Consider the following 15,909-nt stretch of genomic DNA (forward strand, 5'->3'; position numbering starts at 1 on the left):
GCCTTTAAAACGAGTGCAACTTTGCCACTCATGAACACAATGTTTATGAACACTGCAGAAGACTTGAAACACGACTCATTGATTTTGTGGATGGCTATGATACTACAACCTAAAGATTAGCTGAGCCTTTTTCTGTGTTTGTTAAATTACAGTGCAATCAATCTTTTGAGCAAGTTGACCAGCTGCTTCTTAAATTGTCGTCTTCATTGGCAGCATCCGTGGAATATAATCATTGGATTTACAATCCTGACGATTCAAGTTTAGTTACCTTCTTATTTCAGAGGTGCTAGAGTGAAGCTTTTATCCCTTACATTAAGTCAGGATTGTTATTTTTAAAAACTTTTGTTTCTGCCAACACTAGCCTTATTAATTCATGAACACCTTAATTCTGCTGAAGTTGAGACAAGCCAGTGTTCATATACCAGGTTATGCCACTTGGCCTGATACGATTAGTAAACTACCGCCCACCTTGCACTTTCAAGTGTCCTGGTTTATATGAAAAAGCGCACAGTCATACTGGGGATACGTGAAATAGAAGGGCTATAGCCGTCCTTAACTTTCAGGTTAGAGTTACATCAAGTCCCACATGTAAAGCATTTCTGTGAAGTCTGAGGAATGTTCGCTGGACTACACAGAGGTTGGTTCTTTGCTCTCAGGCGGCACTGATAGTAAAGAACCTCCCTGCCCATGCAGGACGCACAAGAGACACAGGTTCGATCCCTGGGTCAGGAAGATCCCCCCGCAGGAGAAAAATGGCAACCCACTCCAGTATTCTTGCCTGAAAAATTCCATGGACAGAGGAGCCTGGCGGAATACAGTCCATGGGGTTGCAAAGAGTCAGACAGGACTGAGCGACTTAGCACACAGTGCGATACTGCTAGTAGAACTCGGTAGTACTTAGTAGTTAAACGTGGACATTATCCTAACGTCGTGTTAGGTGGTATTCATACCTGTGTGTTTTTCAGATGGTCATCTTATGTTAGTGTTTGCTTATTTGGCTGGGCTGCGTCTTGGTTGCAACAGGCAGCGTCTTTCGCTGTGGCGTGTGGACTCTAGCTCCCTGACCAGAGGTCGAACCTGGCCCCTGCATTGGAAACTTGGAGTCTTAGACGTTGGACCGCCAGGGGCAGCCCTCAGATGAGAGTGTTGAAGCACGGAAAGTCCGATAATCTGTGTAAGGTTGCACAGTTCATCGCTAGTAGAGGTGGGAGTCTTCCAGCACTTCAGGTTAACTGTCTACTGTCAGAGACGTGTTATCCCTTCTCCGCGGTGAATGCAGGGGCTTCCTCGCCGGCAATTACGAGGACACACTAATGACTGGTCTGTGACAGGTGCTCCACCGAAGAAGCTCAGGGGCACAACCCAGGGACCCCCAGCTTTCAGATGGATTGGTTCTGGCTCTAACTGGCTGGATCTTCTCTAACCATCCCAGCAAACTCTCTGCAGTTCAGAGCCAGAAGGGAGAGGGTCTTTGGTCAGAGCAGTGTCGGAAGAAAGAGGTGGATTTATAACGACAATGTCATTTGGGACTCCTGGGAGGCCCTTACTTGGAGGAGGAGGCTTCCCCGGTGGCTCAGTGGTAAAGAATCTGCCTACAATGCAGTAGCCTGGATTTGATCCCTGGGTGGGGAAGACTCCCTGAAGGAGGGCACGGCAACCCACTCCAGTGCTCTTGCCTGGAGAATCCCACGGACAGAGGAGCCTCACAGGCTACAGTCCATAGAGTCACAGAGTCAGACACGACTGAAGCGACTCAGCTTGCAAGCTCTCACGCTCTTGGAAGAGAAACCTGGGCAGCTGGGCTGAACCTCTTCAACACAGCAGCCCCTCGAGCACCTAATTAGGCTTCCCCGTCTACCTGAGCAGACAAGGCCCAGGCGACCCCTCAGCCTGGAGAGAGGCCTGCCACTGGCAGATCGTATTTGTCACACACACCATGCCTGCTAGAAACAGCCCGCTGGTGTCCACTGTGCAATCAGGCATTTTCAGGCCTGACAGTTGCAAATGAGCAGGTCAGACGGAGTGAGTGATTCCTTCAAAGGAACCTGCCTCCTTTCCCCGTGAGAGTGAAAGAACCGCTAATCATCTGTTACCTCGCTTTTCCACCCCAGTGAATAGACAGGCTGGGACGATCTTCTTCATTGTGTATAGGTGTCACCCTGCCTGCTCCTTATTTTTTTATTTTGTATTTTTTTGCTCAAAATCAGAAGGACAAGAGTTATGCAGAGACAAGCTTTTTAAAATAGGATTCTACCCCCAGTTCTCCTGGAATGTCATTCATAACATTTGTTTACAAATGTCATGTAGGAAGACAACCCTTTCTCCTTCTCAAAGATATGACTGATGCAGATGGAAATAGCATATCCTGTATTTATTCGAGTTTTTCCTTTATTTTTTTCTTACTTTCAAAATATCTTCACATGACAAATCTCAGGTTTTATTAGCAGCTGCCCTTTCTGAAGAGTAAGGCATTTTGATATTGAAAATGAAAGATTGGGGGATAAAGTAGCCTGACTCAGGAGAACGCAGATGTGGGGCTAGAGGCAGTCTTCTGTCCCTAAACCCGGAAATTAGATATGGTCTTTATTACCATTAGATTCATCTCTGAGCAACAGAAAAATGAAAGCAGTGCTGGTTTAAACAAGATAGAAATTTATTTGTCTGTTAAATTCACTTTTCTCTCGCTTCAAAGTCAAGAGGGACGACCTGTGTTCTGTCTGTCTGGGTCTTATATTCCATTTCCAGGATCACAGAAGGCCCAGGATGGCTGCTCTAGCTCCAGCCATCATAAAAGCCTTCCTGCTGGCAGGTATGAAAAAGGAGAGGAGAGTCTCGCATGCTGTATTTCCTCAACGACACTGCTTCAAGACTTTCACTCTGTATTGATGGCATACCAGTCTGTGGCAGCGCCTGAAATAGAAGCCAGATTTCCAGACTCCTATTCCAAGCTTTTCCCAACAGTGTGCCTCCTACCCTTAGCATTTTCATCAGATTTTTCCTTTTGAAGGAAGATACTCAGATCTGTGTTTCAGCCCTTCTTTCGTCTTTGTCAGTAGAAGGTGATTCTTCTCATGGATGCCTGGATAAAGAAAGGTGGTCATTTCAGTTCAACCTGTAGGTACTTTTATTTGCTAATTTGTTCCATAATAGTCATTTAGGGTGAACCTGAGTTTACTTTCTACAATAGTCTTCTCCCTCAACGTAAAGTCTGCTGACAATTAGGTTATTCCACAAACGTCTTCTATACTTTACTGGAAAATAGCTATTGTCATCAAATCTCTGTTGATGAAAGTATGCAGACAATTTAACCTTGATTCAGCTCTCACCATTGTGACTAAAGTGATAGCCCGCAGAACTATGAATAATACCGCTTTTTTGAGAAGTAATTGCTGATTTACTAATAAGCTATGGCACTGGAATGAGACACAACATGTTTCACTGACCAGTGAATTTCATAATCCGTTAATGGTTCAGGACTTTTGAAGATATCTTATTTTGATACAATTTAATATTCTGAAAAATAGTGATATTTAATCTGTAAGTTGGCTTATTTCTAAACAAGTTGATAGCCAAAATTACATTTCAAGTATTTCAGTGATTTTCTTTTCATAGCCTATCTGTGAAATGGTGTCCATATCTTGCAAATAAAGAACTTTATTGAAGAAGTGTATTTTTGAGATAAAAATCACGAGGCTCATGATTTTATGTTAATATAAAATAAACATCTGTCAAAGACTTTATTTAGCTCACAAATTAAGGTGAGATCCAGTAAGATCTGAAGAGAAGGGTAAAAAAAAAAGTATGTAGCTGATCACAGTACTGAAATGAATTTGCTGAGAAATATTTGACAGCGTTAAATACAGAAAGAAGTGCTTTTTGCTTTTTGGTAAGATTGCCATATAATAAGCTGTTTAAAAGTCTAAACATGGTGCTGTGGAGACACATACAAATTGTTCCCCATAAGAGGAATGAACATTTAAAAGATTTTTAGAAGCTGTCTGAGCCATCCATTAATCAAAGACAAAATTGGGCGATCTCAGATCCTGTGATGAAAACTAAGTGAAATTTAGACCCACTCCTGTCATCTTTGAAACGTAGATCCTTTCCAAGTAATTTCCAAGCTGAGACCATCATTTGTTGGAAGGGACTTGTCGATGCAATTACCCAAGCTGTAAGAGTGGGTCTTGCAGTGTCATTTCATCATAATTTGAAGCCCACAGAATTTAATCGCCCGCTGTTCTGCATCCATCCACTTCCCCATCTCCTCCCCCAGACAAGCCAGTTCTTTGTTTCCCAAGCAAATGCCTCCCGATCCCCTCCAGTGTAAAGAACACGGGTCCCTGGTTCATTCTTGAAAGGGGGAGGGAAGCATCGCCTGCAGTCCTCGTCTATCCTCGTTCTCAGGACCCTGCAGGAAGTGGTCAGGCTGTCCTGCCAGACAGGGAGCTGCAGGTGTGGATCAGGAGGGCTGTGTGAGCCCTTGAGCCAGACGGAACCAGTCTGCACCTCACTTGGTGCTGCAGATGAAGCTGGGCCTGCCTTCAAGTCTCAGAGTCTCAGCATCATGCTGTCTGGGTTGTGTACTTGCTGGTGGGGACCATGAGTGCTGTTAGCATTTAAGGAGTGGATTTAGAAAAGCTTGCTCTCTTAAAAGACAAATTTGAGCCCACATTGCCTCCTTGTGACATTTTTGTGATGTAAACCAGAAAAAACCCAGAATACAAAAAAAAAAATTTTTTTTTTTTTTCAATTTTTTAGAGCCCTTTGGCTACTTTAGACCTAAACACACAAGTTAAAAAGCAGCCCTTCCCCAGAGCTTCTGGACAGATGACCTAGGGTTAGAGTTAGGGTTAGGGTAATGGAGGCAGATTCTTTACCGTCTGAGCCATCAGGGGCTTCCCTGGTGGCTCAGACGGTAAAGAATTCGCCTACAATGCCCTCAAGAACCTGCCTGCAATGCAGGAGACCCCAGGTCGATTCCTGGGTTAGGAAGATATGCTAGAGAAGGGATAGGCTACCCACTCCAGTATTCTTGGGCTTCCCTTGTGGCTCAGCTGGTAAAGAATCTGCCTGAAACGCAGGAAGCCTGGGTTCGACCCCTGAGTTGGGAAGATCCCCTGGAGAAGGGAAAGGCTACCCACACCAGTATTCTAGACTGGAGAATTCCACGGACTATACAGTCCATGGGGCCGCACAGAGTCGGACACGACTGAAGCGACTCAGCAGCAGCAGCAGCAGCAACCCTAAGTCATCTGGCCCCTGGTGGCTCAGTGATAAAGAACCTGCCCACAGTGCAGGAGACATGGGTTCAATCCCTGGGTTGGGAACATCCCCTGGAGAAGGGAATGACTACCCACTCCAGTATTCTTGGGCTTCCCTTGTGGCTCAGCTGGTAAAGAATCTGCCTGAAACGCAGGAAGCCTGGGTTCGACCCCTGAGTTGGGAAGATCCCCTGGAGAAGGGAAAGGCTACCCACACCAGTATTCTAGACTGGAGAATTCCATGGACTATACAGTCCATGGGGCCGCACAGAGTCGGACACGACTGAAGCAACTCAGCAGCAGCAGCAGCAGCAACCCTAAGTCATCTGGCCCCTGGTGGCTCAGTGATAAAGAACCTGCCCACGGTGCAGGAGACATGGGTCGTTTCAGTTCGTGCAGACTGTTGCGTAGCGCTGCCCGTGCTGTGCCGTGGATCCCTGGGGATCATCTGTTTGGATCAGAGCAGCCTGCATTTGGGTTTGGGTTTGGTTTCGGTTTTGGTTGGCAGCACTCAGTGCTGTGTTCTTGCTCGATGAGGCGGTTCGCTGCTGCTGGTTGCTCTCCTGGGGTAGCAGCTCCAGCTGATCGGCGCCTTAGCTCGTTAGGAGCTGCACAGTGGTGACAGTCCAGTTCCATCAGCCTTTTCCACTTAATAGCTGGAATACTTCCACAGCATGAAACTTCCCCTTATCTATAGTTTGGTTGCCCAGTGATACAGGTGGTATAAGAAAGAAGGGACATTTTCTCGATGCTTCCTTTTTTCTTTACCAGTTTTTCAGTAGTGTGTTGATTTATAAGCATCTTCTAATGATGACCACTTGCATTAGCTGTTTCTTTTTGAAATAGCATTCTAAGTTCATGAATGTACTCAGCGTTAATGAGCTTCAATCTGGTGCAGTACGCTCTTAGCTGATGGGAGCCCGTTTTGCCGAAAGTTTTCACTTTCCTCTCAGGTTCAAAGGATTTGTTAACAAAATAAACAGTTTGTTTTATACAAATAGATAGTACAGATATTATTAGAGAATTATCTAGCTTACTTTCAATACACTAACATTGGAAGGAAAGAGAAATAGAAAAAGCAGAGGACACATCACCAAATTGGGTTTTTGACCAACATCCAGGCTTAAACAGCCCTGGGAAGTCCCGCACCACAGCACATCTGGAGCCCCAACTAGGAAAAGGCCCCAGGCAGCACGTCCACTCCTCATGTGAGACTTCAGAGACTGGAGCTCACGGTTCCTGCTTATAATCAGTCCCGGGATGCAAACTTACATCATCATCCACCTGTGAACAAATCGCTGCCCTGGTTTCATGTCAATGCTGTTTGTTGTGTAAACCTTGGCCTGTTGTTAAGCATGGGACTTGGTTGGCCAGGCCCCCCCCCCAGGGGCTCAGGGATCTCAAAATTCACCCCCATCTTATCTATGGTGCTGCAAGTCTTGCCCTCCCAGCCGGCAGCCACTCACAGGCACTCCGAGTCGGGGCAGCAACATCCAGGCAGGTTAGCAGCAAGGTCAGAGGGCTGTTCTTCTCTGTCTCTGAAGCCTGAACAAGACTATGTGTTTAATTTCCTTAACAGAGCCTTTTGAAGTTGGTTTCTGAGCCATTTGTCATGGTCCTAACAGAATTTGATAGCTTCCCTGACAACTTCCTTGGTTTCCAGGGACTTCCCAGTTGGCACAGGTGGTAAGGAACCCGCCTGCCAGTGCAAGAGACGCAAGAGACTTGGGTTCGATCCCTGGGTCAGAAAGATCCCCTGGAGGAGGGCATGGCCACCCACTCCAGTGTTCTCGCCTGGAGAATATCATGGACAGAGGAGCCTGGCGGGTACAGTCCATGGGGTCACAGGGTTGCACACGACTGAAACGACTCAGCACAACAACATGCTGTGTATGATTTGAATATACATGAATAGAAATAAATTATATCTGAGAAAAAAGGCAATAACTGGAAAGGACATTGTTTCTATCAGCATTGTTTAAAACTAAAAGAAGATAATCATGAGAAAAATCAAATCTACTACATTTATTATGTACGCTAGTTGTTTCAGTAATTAAAAGCTATTTCTATGCATTGATTCTTTGTGATATTGATATAATCAGGATTAATATGCTCCTCAAATCCAATCAGCATATACAAATTGTACTTGGCAAAGACAACTAAATTATCTCAGTTTTTAAGAAATCTATTGCACCATAAAATGCCATACATTTTTAACATTTTCACCATGGATAAGACTTTCAAAAACTGCTAATAATGTAGTATTATTAGGCAAAAGTATCCAAAACATAAAATTAGCTTATATATTATACTGTAGCTCAAACACTAAAAAATCTGCTTGCAATGCAGGAGGCCAGGGTTCAATCCCTGGGTTGGAGGGAATGGCAACCCACTCCAGCATTCTTGCCTGGAGAATGCCTTGGACAGAGGAGCCTGGCTGGCTACAATTTGTGGGGTCACAAAGAGTTGGACATGACTGAGCAATTAACACACACACGTTATACTCAAAGTGAAGGACTGAATTTTATCTTACTTTTGGCTGACCACGTAAAATAATTTGTTGCATTGCTATATATTTTTTGTATCACAATTTGGGGAAACAGAATAAAAAATAACCATCTCTGGTAGCTACCAATGCAACTTTATTTCTTTAACCTTTTTAGCTTTGAAGAGTTCCTAAAGCACACAGGACAACTAAGTTGCTGATGTAAATGCAAAGCACTGGGTAGTTAGCATGTGAAGAACCAGCCAGTGGGTGCTCTGTCTGAGATTTTCTTTGGGAAGCCTTTTGCTGAGAACCTCCGCGTGTTTCTTGGCATCCCTGTTGAGCATGGCTTTTTGTTTCCCCGTATCCTCAAGGCATTCAGATGCACTCCTTGTTACTGGATGTAAGATGTAACTCCTTCTGTAACAGAGCTGGGAGTGAAACAGCTGTAACAGAATCTCACCAAGAGGCACAGAAGGTAGAAGTCGAGAAAACCACCCCACACCACAGCCATCTTTCTTTCGGCCCAGAGAGCTCCCTCTTGTACCAGGAGTCCTGCCTATTGTTCCTCAAGCATCTTCGATGTCTGGTGACTCAGACCCGAGATGGGATGAATTTGTTAAGTGCATCACACATTGTTTAGCACCTACTTTCATAAAGTCGTTATGCTAAGAGTTAGAAAAATCGTATAGGTGTGGGCTCTGCCCTTGAGAATTATGACTCTAGTGGGAGAGACGAGTGTTAGTAGCAAGTAAGCAGTGTGCTGCGGTGAGCACAGAGCAGGGTGAACGAGGTGAGGGCCAGCAGACAGGGAGGGCTTTCTGCCCGGAAGAGGCACGAGAAACTTCCCGAAGGGGAGACGGTCCCTGGCAGGGCCGGGCGAAGGGCACTGCAGCAGGAAGCCTCAGAGAGGAGTGGCAGGCAGGACTTGTTCAGATGCTTAATGGGGGATGGTGGGAAACTTTGAGACGAGAAGAGAGACCCAGGCCAGGATATGACTAAGAAGTTTGGCCAAAGTAGTCTTGGCCAAGCAGCCAGGGAAAAAAAGTTTTGAAAAGCAAGTGTGACCTGGTCCAGATAGGACGGAGGGCCCCACTGGGAGGCCCTGCAGCAGCGCAGGTGGGGGTGACGGCCGCCCAGCCCTGGGCAGGACCATCGGAAGTGATTCGCGAGAGAGGCAGGGTGAGCAGGAGGCGGGGAGAGTGTTGGGAGGGTGAAAGTGTTTGTTGCTCAGTCATGTCCAGTTCTTTGTGACCCCATGGCTCCTCCGTCCATGGGATTCTCCAGGCATTCTCTGGAGTGGGTGGCCATTTCCTTCCCCGGGGGATCTTCCTGACCCAGGGATTGAACCCTTGTCTCCTGCATTGCTGGCAGATTCTTTATCATCTGAGCCACCAGGGAAGCCCAGAGTGAGGGACAAACAGGAGTCACAGGCTGGGGAGGGCAACCTAGGAGTGGGAGGTAAGAACTATTTGCGACCGCATGGACTGTAGCCTGCCTGGCTCCTCTGCCCATGGGATTCTCCAGGCAATAGTACTGGAGTGGGTTGCCATTTCCTTCTCCAGGGGATCTTCCCGACCCAGGGATCGAACCCAGGTCTCCCAAATTGTAGACAGACGCTTTACTGTCTGAGCCACCAGGGAAGGCCTTAAGATGGGCTTAGGGCTCTATTAATATTGTACTGCTGCTGCTGCTGAGTCGCTTCAGTCGTGTCCGACTCTGTGTGACCCCCTAGACGGCAGCCCACCAGGCTCCCCCGTCCCTGGGATTCTCCAGGCAAGAACACTGGAGTGGGTTGCCATTTCCTTCTCCAATGCATGAAAGTGAAAAGTGAAAGGGAAGTCGCTCAGTCGTGTCCGACTCTTCGTGACCCCATGGACTGCAGCCCACCAGGCTCCTCTGCCCATGGGATTTTCCAGGCAAGAGTACTGGAGTGGGGTGCCATTGCCTTCTCTGATTAATATTGTACAACACTGGGAATGCAATTGATACTTCGTAGTAACTGTAAATGGAATGTAACCTTTAAAATTGCATAAAAATTTTTAAATAATAAAAATTTAAAATTCCAATAAAAACATTTATTAATGGAATGTAAACAGTTCTTTCAGGGAAAATTTTTTTAATTTTTATTTTTACTTTATTTTGTTTTACAATACTGTGTTGGTTTTGCCATATATTGACATGAATCAGCCACGTGTGTACATGAGTTCCCAATCCTGAACCCCCCTCCCACCTCCCACCCCACGGGGCTGGTGCATGGGGATGATCCAGAAAAATTTTTTAAGAAAGGAGACAAAGGTGACTCCAAATCCTTTTCTGAAATATTGCTGACAGCTGACATACACCAAGGGCTCACCTTGAGCCTGGCGTTGTTTAAAACACATTGTGTGTGTTACGTGTATCATCTCATTGACTCCATGTGGGCAATAGCAGGTGCATGCTGTTACTCCACCTATCCTATCACGCAAAAGAGAAGTTATCTTTAAAAAGCATTGTTAGGGAGAGAAAAATAAAAACTTTTATTTTACAAAATAAAAGTTGTGAGTCTTCAGGAAGATGGGAAATTTCTACACTTGCATTAATTTAATAAAATAGTCAAAAATTGTATAAAACACTATTTGGGAGATCTCCAGGAGAGAATTGCTCAAAACATCATTCTACTAGAAAATTTCAATACTTAAGGAAAGACCTAGCACACAAAAAATTGGCTAAGTGAGAGTCAATTTAATGAGACAAGTAACATGCTTAATTTATGAGCACATATAGAACCCCCTGCATTTACAATTAGAGAATAATGTGTTCTCTCCAGAAACCCTTCCAAAAATGGGCCGTGTGTAAGTCCATAAACCAGTCTCAACAAATTTCAAAGAATTAATAATACAGATTTTTCTGGCCACTGGTAGTAAATAAGGGTGCTTTGCATACATTTGCAGACTGGAAGTTCTCAGTAACAGGTTGAAGACAAAATCATGACAGAAACTGAAAATGCATAATGCTAAGCAGTAGTGAAAATACTATTCTACTCATTAAAACTTACAAACTCAAAGAAGTAATTAAGAACGTTTATAGTAGTTGTGATTATATTAGAAAAGAAGAAATGCTGAAATTAACAAGCTCAGTGTCAAACAAAAGTTAAGAAAAGGAGAGTGATGAGGTAAGGTAGAACTGGAAGCAACGAAACTGAAAGTATAGGTACACTATTTTCTCCATCTGACCCATGAACCACACATGCGTGAAGAGAAGCCCAGCAGGTCCACTGAAGATAAAATAACTGAGCTGAGAGTGGAGCTGCTCTCCGGAAAGACAAAGTTGGCCATCCGGGTTTAGCAAAGAAATTACCTGCTATAGCAAAGAAGACAACAGTCACTGGAGAATATCAACAAAACCCAGGAAAAGTTGGGCTGTAAAGAAAGCTGAGCACCAAAAAATTGATGCTTTCAAACTATGGTGCTGGAGAAAAGTCTTGAGTTCCTTGGACTGCAAGGAGATCAAGCCAGTCATTCCTAAAGGAAAGCAACCCTGAATATTCATTGGAAGGACTGCTGATGAAGCTGAAACTCCAATCCTTTGTCCACCTGATGTGAAGAGCTAACTCACTGGATAAGACCCTGATGCTGGGAAAGATTGAGGGCAGGAGGAGAAGGGGACAACAGAGGATGAGACGGTTGGGTGGCATCACCGACTCAATGGACATGAGTTTGAGCAAGCTCTGGGAGTTGGTGATGGACAGGGAGGCCTGGCGTGCTGCAGTCCGTGGGGTCACAAAGAGTCAGACACGACTTAGTGACTGAACAACAACAAAACCCAGAGTGTCCAGAACTTAATTCATGGCGTCTAGGAAATAGTGAAAAATTACCTTACGTACAAAGAACCAAGAAAGAATGGAAGACACTCTCTACATAAAAGTAATTGAATCTGATCGTGAAATGAACCTTATTTTGGAACTGAGAGACAAGGGTTTTGTAAGGTTCTTTAATTGTCCCCAGTGAGTTAACATGATCGTGTTTTTAATAAATGAAAATCCCAAAGGAAAACCTCAGCAGAAAAATAGAAATAAGAAAAAGAACTGAATGGACATTCCTAAACAGAAGAACACAAATTCTAACATTTTTAAAGTCACTGTGTGGATTTGATAGTCAAACAGTTGTGACAGAGCAAAGACAAAGTGACTTTGATGAGAGATCAATAGAAATGATTCCAATAGAAATGATTCAGGGTGAACAGAGAGGAAAAAATTCTTTAATGATCAGAGCTTCAGAGGCTGTTAGATAACATCAGGGTGCCCAATATATGGGAAATTGGAATACCAGAAGGAGAGGAGACAGATAAAGGAGCAGACAAATTGTCTGGAAAATAAGCAGCTGAAGATTTGGTGGAGATGTAGGTTTGCAGATAGAAGACGCTCATTAAACATCAAACAAACATGAAGCAGGCGCCCTCTAAAGCGCATCGGCCTCAAGCCGCTGAAAACCACAGACAGCAAAGAAGTCTGGAAAGCAGCGAAAGAGCACAGAAATGGCATGCAGGGAGATAATTCAGGGCATAGTTGGCTCCTCATTAGAAAGCATCGTGACAGAAGAGCGGGGACAGAACTTCCACTAAAAGAAAAGAAACTAACCTAGACACCTGTGTTACGAGAAGCCTTTCAAAAATGAAGGCTAAAGGAAAAGACTTTTAGACAAAGAGTTAAAAGAATTGATTGCCAGCAATTCATATAATCAGAAATCCCAAAGAAAAGTCTTTAAGAAGTAGGAAAATGATATCTGATGGAAACTCATATTTTTGATTAAAATTATTACCATCAATAATGGTAAATAGTGCATAAATGCGAAGGACAATGTTTTTCCTTTTTTTTTTTTTTTGCTTTTTCTTCTTAATGTCTTTATAAGCTATGATATTGTTATAAACAATACTTATAACATTGTCTTGTGGAATGTATAAAGTATTGATGAAACACACATGACAGTTACCACAGGATGAGACTGTATATGGACCTGAAACCTGAGAGGTTTCAACAGTGTATTTTATGAGAAATAGCACATGATTAACCCTTGGGAGATGCTGCAAAGTTGAGTCCATATTAAAATCTCTAGGACAACCACTAAAAAAAAAAAAAAAAAAAAAGCAAAGAAATACAGCTAAAAATAGGAAAAATTAAATTGTAAAAATTATTCAAACAATAAAGTGAAAATAAGGAAATAAGAAAGAGGAAAACGAGAAGTAGAGAAGTAGAAAACAAACACACCCCCCCCAAAAGAAATTCTAGACCAAACTCATCATATCAATAATTTCATTAAATGTACATCCGGTACATTTACCAGGAAAGACCATGTCTGGGGCCACAAAGATGTCTTAATGAGCTTTAAAAGGCTAAAATCATGTGCAGAATATTCTTTGATCCAGTGAATTTAAAAATCTGTAAAAAATAAGAAGACCAGAATACATATTTGGAAATTAACATATTTCTCAATAATCATTGGGTCAAGCAGATTTTACAGGGAAAATTAGAAGTAATTTGAAGTGAATAATAACATAATTCAGCATATCAAAATTTGTCAGATGTAGGTAATACGATGCATGAAGAAGTTTTAGCTTGAATAGTCTTACTAAAAGGAAGGAAAATGAAACCAAAATTCTAAGCTTCCATCTTAACAGACTAGAAGAAGAAGAGAAACTAAAGGCAAAGCAGATAGAAGAAAGGGATAAAAAAGAAAAGGGTGTCATTCTGTGGAGCCCGATTTTAAAGGCGTAGCAGCGATCACACCTCTGGAATCAGTCCTGTCCACACAGTGCTTCCATTTATCAGCTAATTGCTGTGTGAAATGCCTCTGCCTTCACACTGGCTCAGCGCCACCCCCTGCACCCAGAGAGGTAGTATTTCTTTTTCAAATAATTTTGAGTATAGCTAGTTTACAGTATTGTTAGTTTCAGGTGAACCGAAAAGTGAATCAATCACACACATACGTATATCCACGCTTTTCGGTTCTTTTCCCATTTAGGTTAGTACGAAGTTTCGAGTAGAGCTCCTTGCACTATCGCTTAGGTCCTTATTCGCTGTCTTCATTTATGTAGAGTAGTGCACGTACGTCAATCCCAGTCTCCAAATTATTATTTCTTCTTCCCATTGTGTGCTCTGCCTCCTGTCCACCTACTGTTTTTTCAGAAAGTTTCAGCTCAGTTCAGTTGTGTCCAGCTCTTTGAAACCCCATGGACTGCAGCACTCAAGGCCTCCCTGTCCATCTCCAACTCCCGGAGTTTACTCAAACTCATGTCCATCGAGTCGGTGAAGCCATCCAACCATCTCATCCTCTGTCGTCCCCTTCTCCGCCTGCCTGCAATCTTTCCCTGCATCAGGGTGTTTTCAAATGAGTCAGCTCTTTGCATCAGGTAGCCAGAGTACTGGAGTTTCAGCTTCAACATCAGTCCTTCCAGTGAACACTCAGGACTGATTTCCTTTAGGATGGACTGGTTGCACCCTTTCATTTATATAGTATGTGTACACAGCACACAGACACAGACCTCCATGCCTACATGCCTGTACAATCACACACACACACAGACACACACACACACCTCTACATGTGTACGATTCAGTGAAATTGCTCTATTAATTTTTTAATATTCAACTGGAGGATAACTGCCTTACGATATTGTGTTGACTTCTGCCGCACAGCAATGTAAATCAGCCGCAAGTGCACACACGACCCCTCCCTCCTGATCCTCCCCACCCCCATCCCGTCCCACTCCTCTAGGGAGCCACAGAGCACCAGGCTGAGTTCCGTGTGCCCGTTTAGCAGCTTCCCACTGGCTGGCTGTCTTACACATGGCAGCATATGTGTGCCAATTCATATATATTACCTCTCGGTTCATCCCACCCCCTCCTTCCCCGGCTGGGTCCAAAGTCTGTTCTCTGTCTGTGTCTCTGTCCCTGCCCTGCAAATCAGTTCATCAGTTCCATTTCTAAGGGGATATTTGGAATCTCAGTTGATTTACAAAGGACCAGTGTCACTGAAGATACAACGTATCGAGGCAGAGATACACACGAGGGCTGCTGCTGCTGCTAAGTCGCTTCGGTCGTGTCCGACTCTGTGCGACCCCGTAGACGGCAGCCCACCGGGCTCCCCCGTCCCTGGGATTCTCCCGAACTGCCAGTTCCTCCAGACGTAGCCAAGGGAGCTGTGGGCCAAATGAAAGCAGTCTTGCAGGATGCGGATGTGGGTTTGCGCATGGGTACATGTAGATTTCACCCTAATGTTTCAGACGCAGGGAATCAAGCCCTTTAGTACCAAGCACCTTCCAGCTCTTGGGGTATGAGGTTCCATAATCTGCTCATCTGTGTGTCCCACGCCCCCAAATTCTAGAATGTTCTAAAGGTGGTGTATACTTGCACAAGTAGAGCAGGAGAAACGATTCAGAGAGAAGCTTCACGTGCAGTTATATGGAAAGGCGCTGAATATGTTTCACCATACTTAATGGATCCTTCAATGAAACACAGGATATATTTTTGTTGGAACTGGGTCAGTTCATTTTATCTAAATGTCTACCAAGAGCTAGTGAGTTCCTTGGAGTTTCATGTTTCTTTTTTATTTCCTCTCTTGTAGATAAAGAATTCATCTACAGAGAGCAGAAAGGAAGTGTGATACTGCGGAATGTTGAAACAAATACTTCTACGGTGTTAATAGAAGGCAAAAAAATCGTAAGTACTCCCTTTAATGACCAGGATAATTTCAGTTTTCCCGCCTTCGAGTCAATAAAGCAGAAAATGACTTTAGGTTTCAACTTTCAGTATAGCCAAGCAGAAGCAATAAATTTATAAGACCACAGACTGAGCAGCTGAAGATAATGTGAAACTGAGACCACACTAATTTAATATGCTGAAAGCATGCTTTCTCTGAGTGCCCAGAAAGTTCCTCTGCAGGTGTTGGAAACAAGTGTTGCATATCACATATAATTGAAAGACGAGTCCTAAGGCTTCACACATTTACAGAACAATTGGGGGTAATGCAGAGAATACTTCAGGATGGCTTGCTCGATCTCATTTTTAAAAAACGCATCCTCGCATGCACAGGGCGTATTAACTTAGGGACTGACAGTACTTACTCTATAATGACATGAAGTGATGTTTATGCTTTGGAACAAGGACGGAGTCGATATGAATGCCAG

The 15,909-nt window shown here is 43.9% G+C and overlaps 1 protein-coding gene across 3 annotated transcripts in view; it reads left to right on the top strand.

The window, feature by feature from the left end:
* The window catches only part of DPP6 (dipeptidyl peptidase like 6), a 799,813-nt gene that overhangs the window by 497,998 nt on the left and 285,906 nt on the right, over window positions 1-15,909 (top strand). For all 3 annotated transcript variants that reach the window (XM_068972565.1, XM_068972566.1, XM_068972567.1), the window contains exon 4: window positions 15,348-15,442. In XM_068972565.1, coding sequence (XP_068828666.1) covers window positions 15,348-15,442 — 95 coding nt within the window. The remainder of the gene's footprint in view (window positions 1-15,347; window positions 15,443-15,909) is intronic.

This window comes from Capricornis sumatraensis, chromosome 5 (assembly GCF_032405125.1).
Source record: "Capricornis sumatraensis isolate serow.1 chromosome 5, serow.2, whole genome shotgun sequence".
Taxonomy (NCBI): Eukaryota; Metazoa; Chordata; class Mammalia; order Artiodactyla; family Bovidae; genus Capricornis; species Capricornis sumatraensis.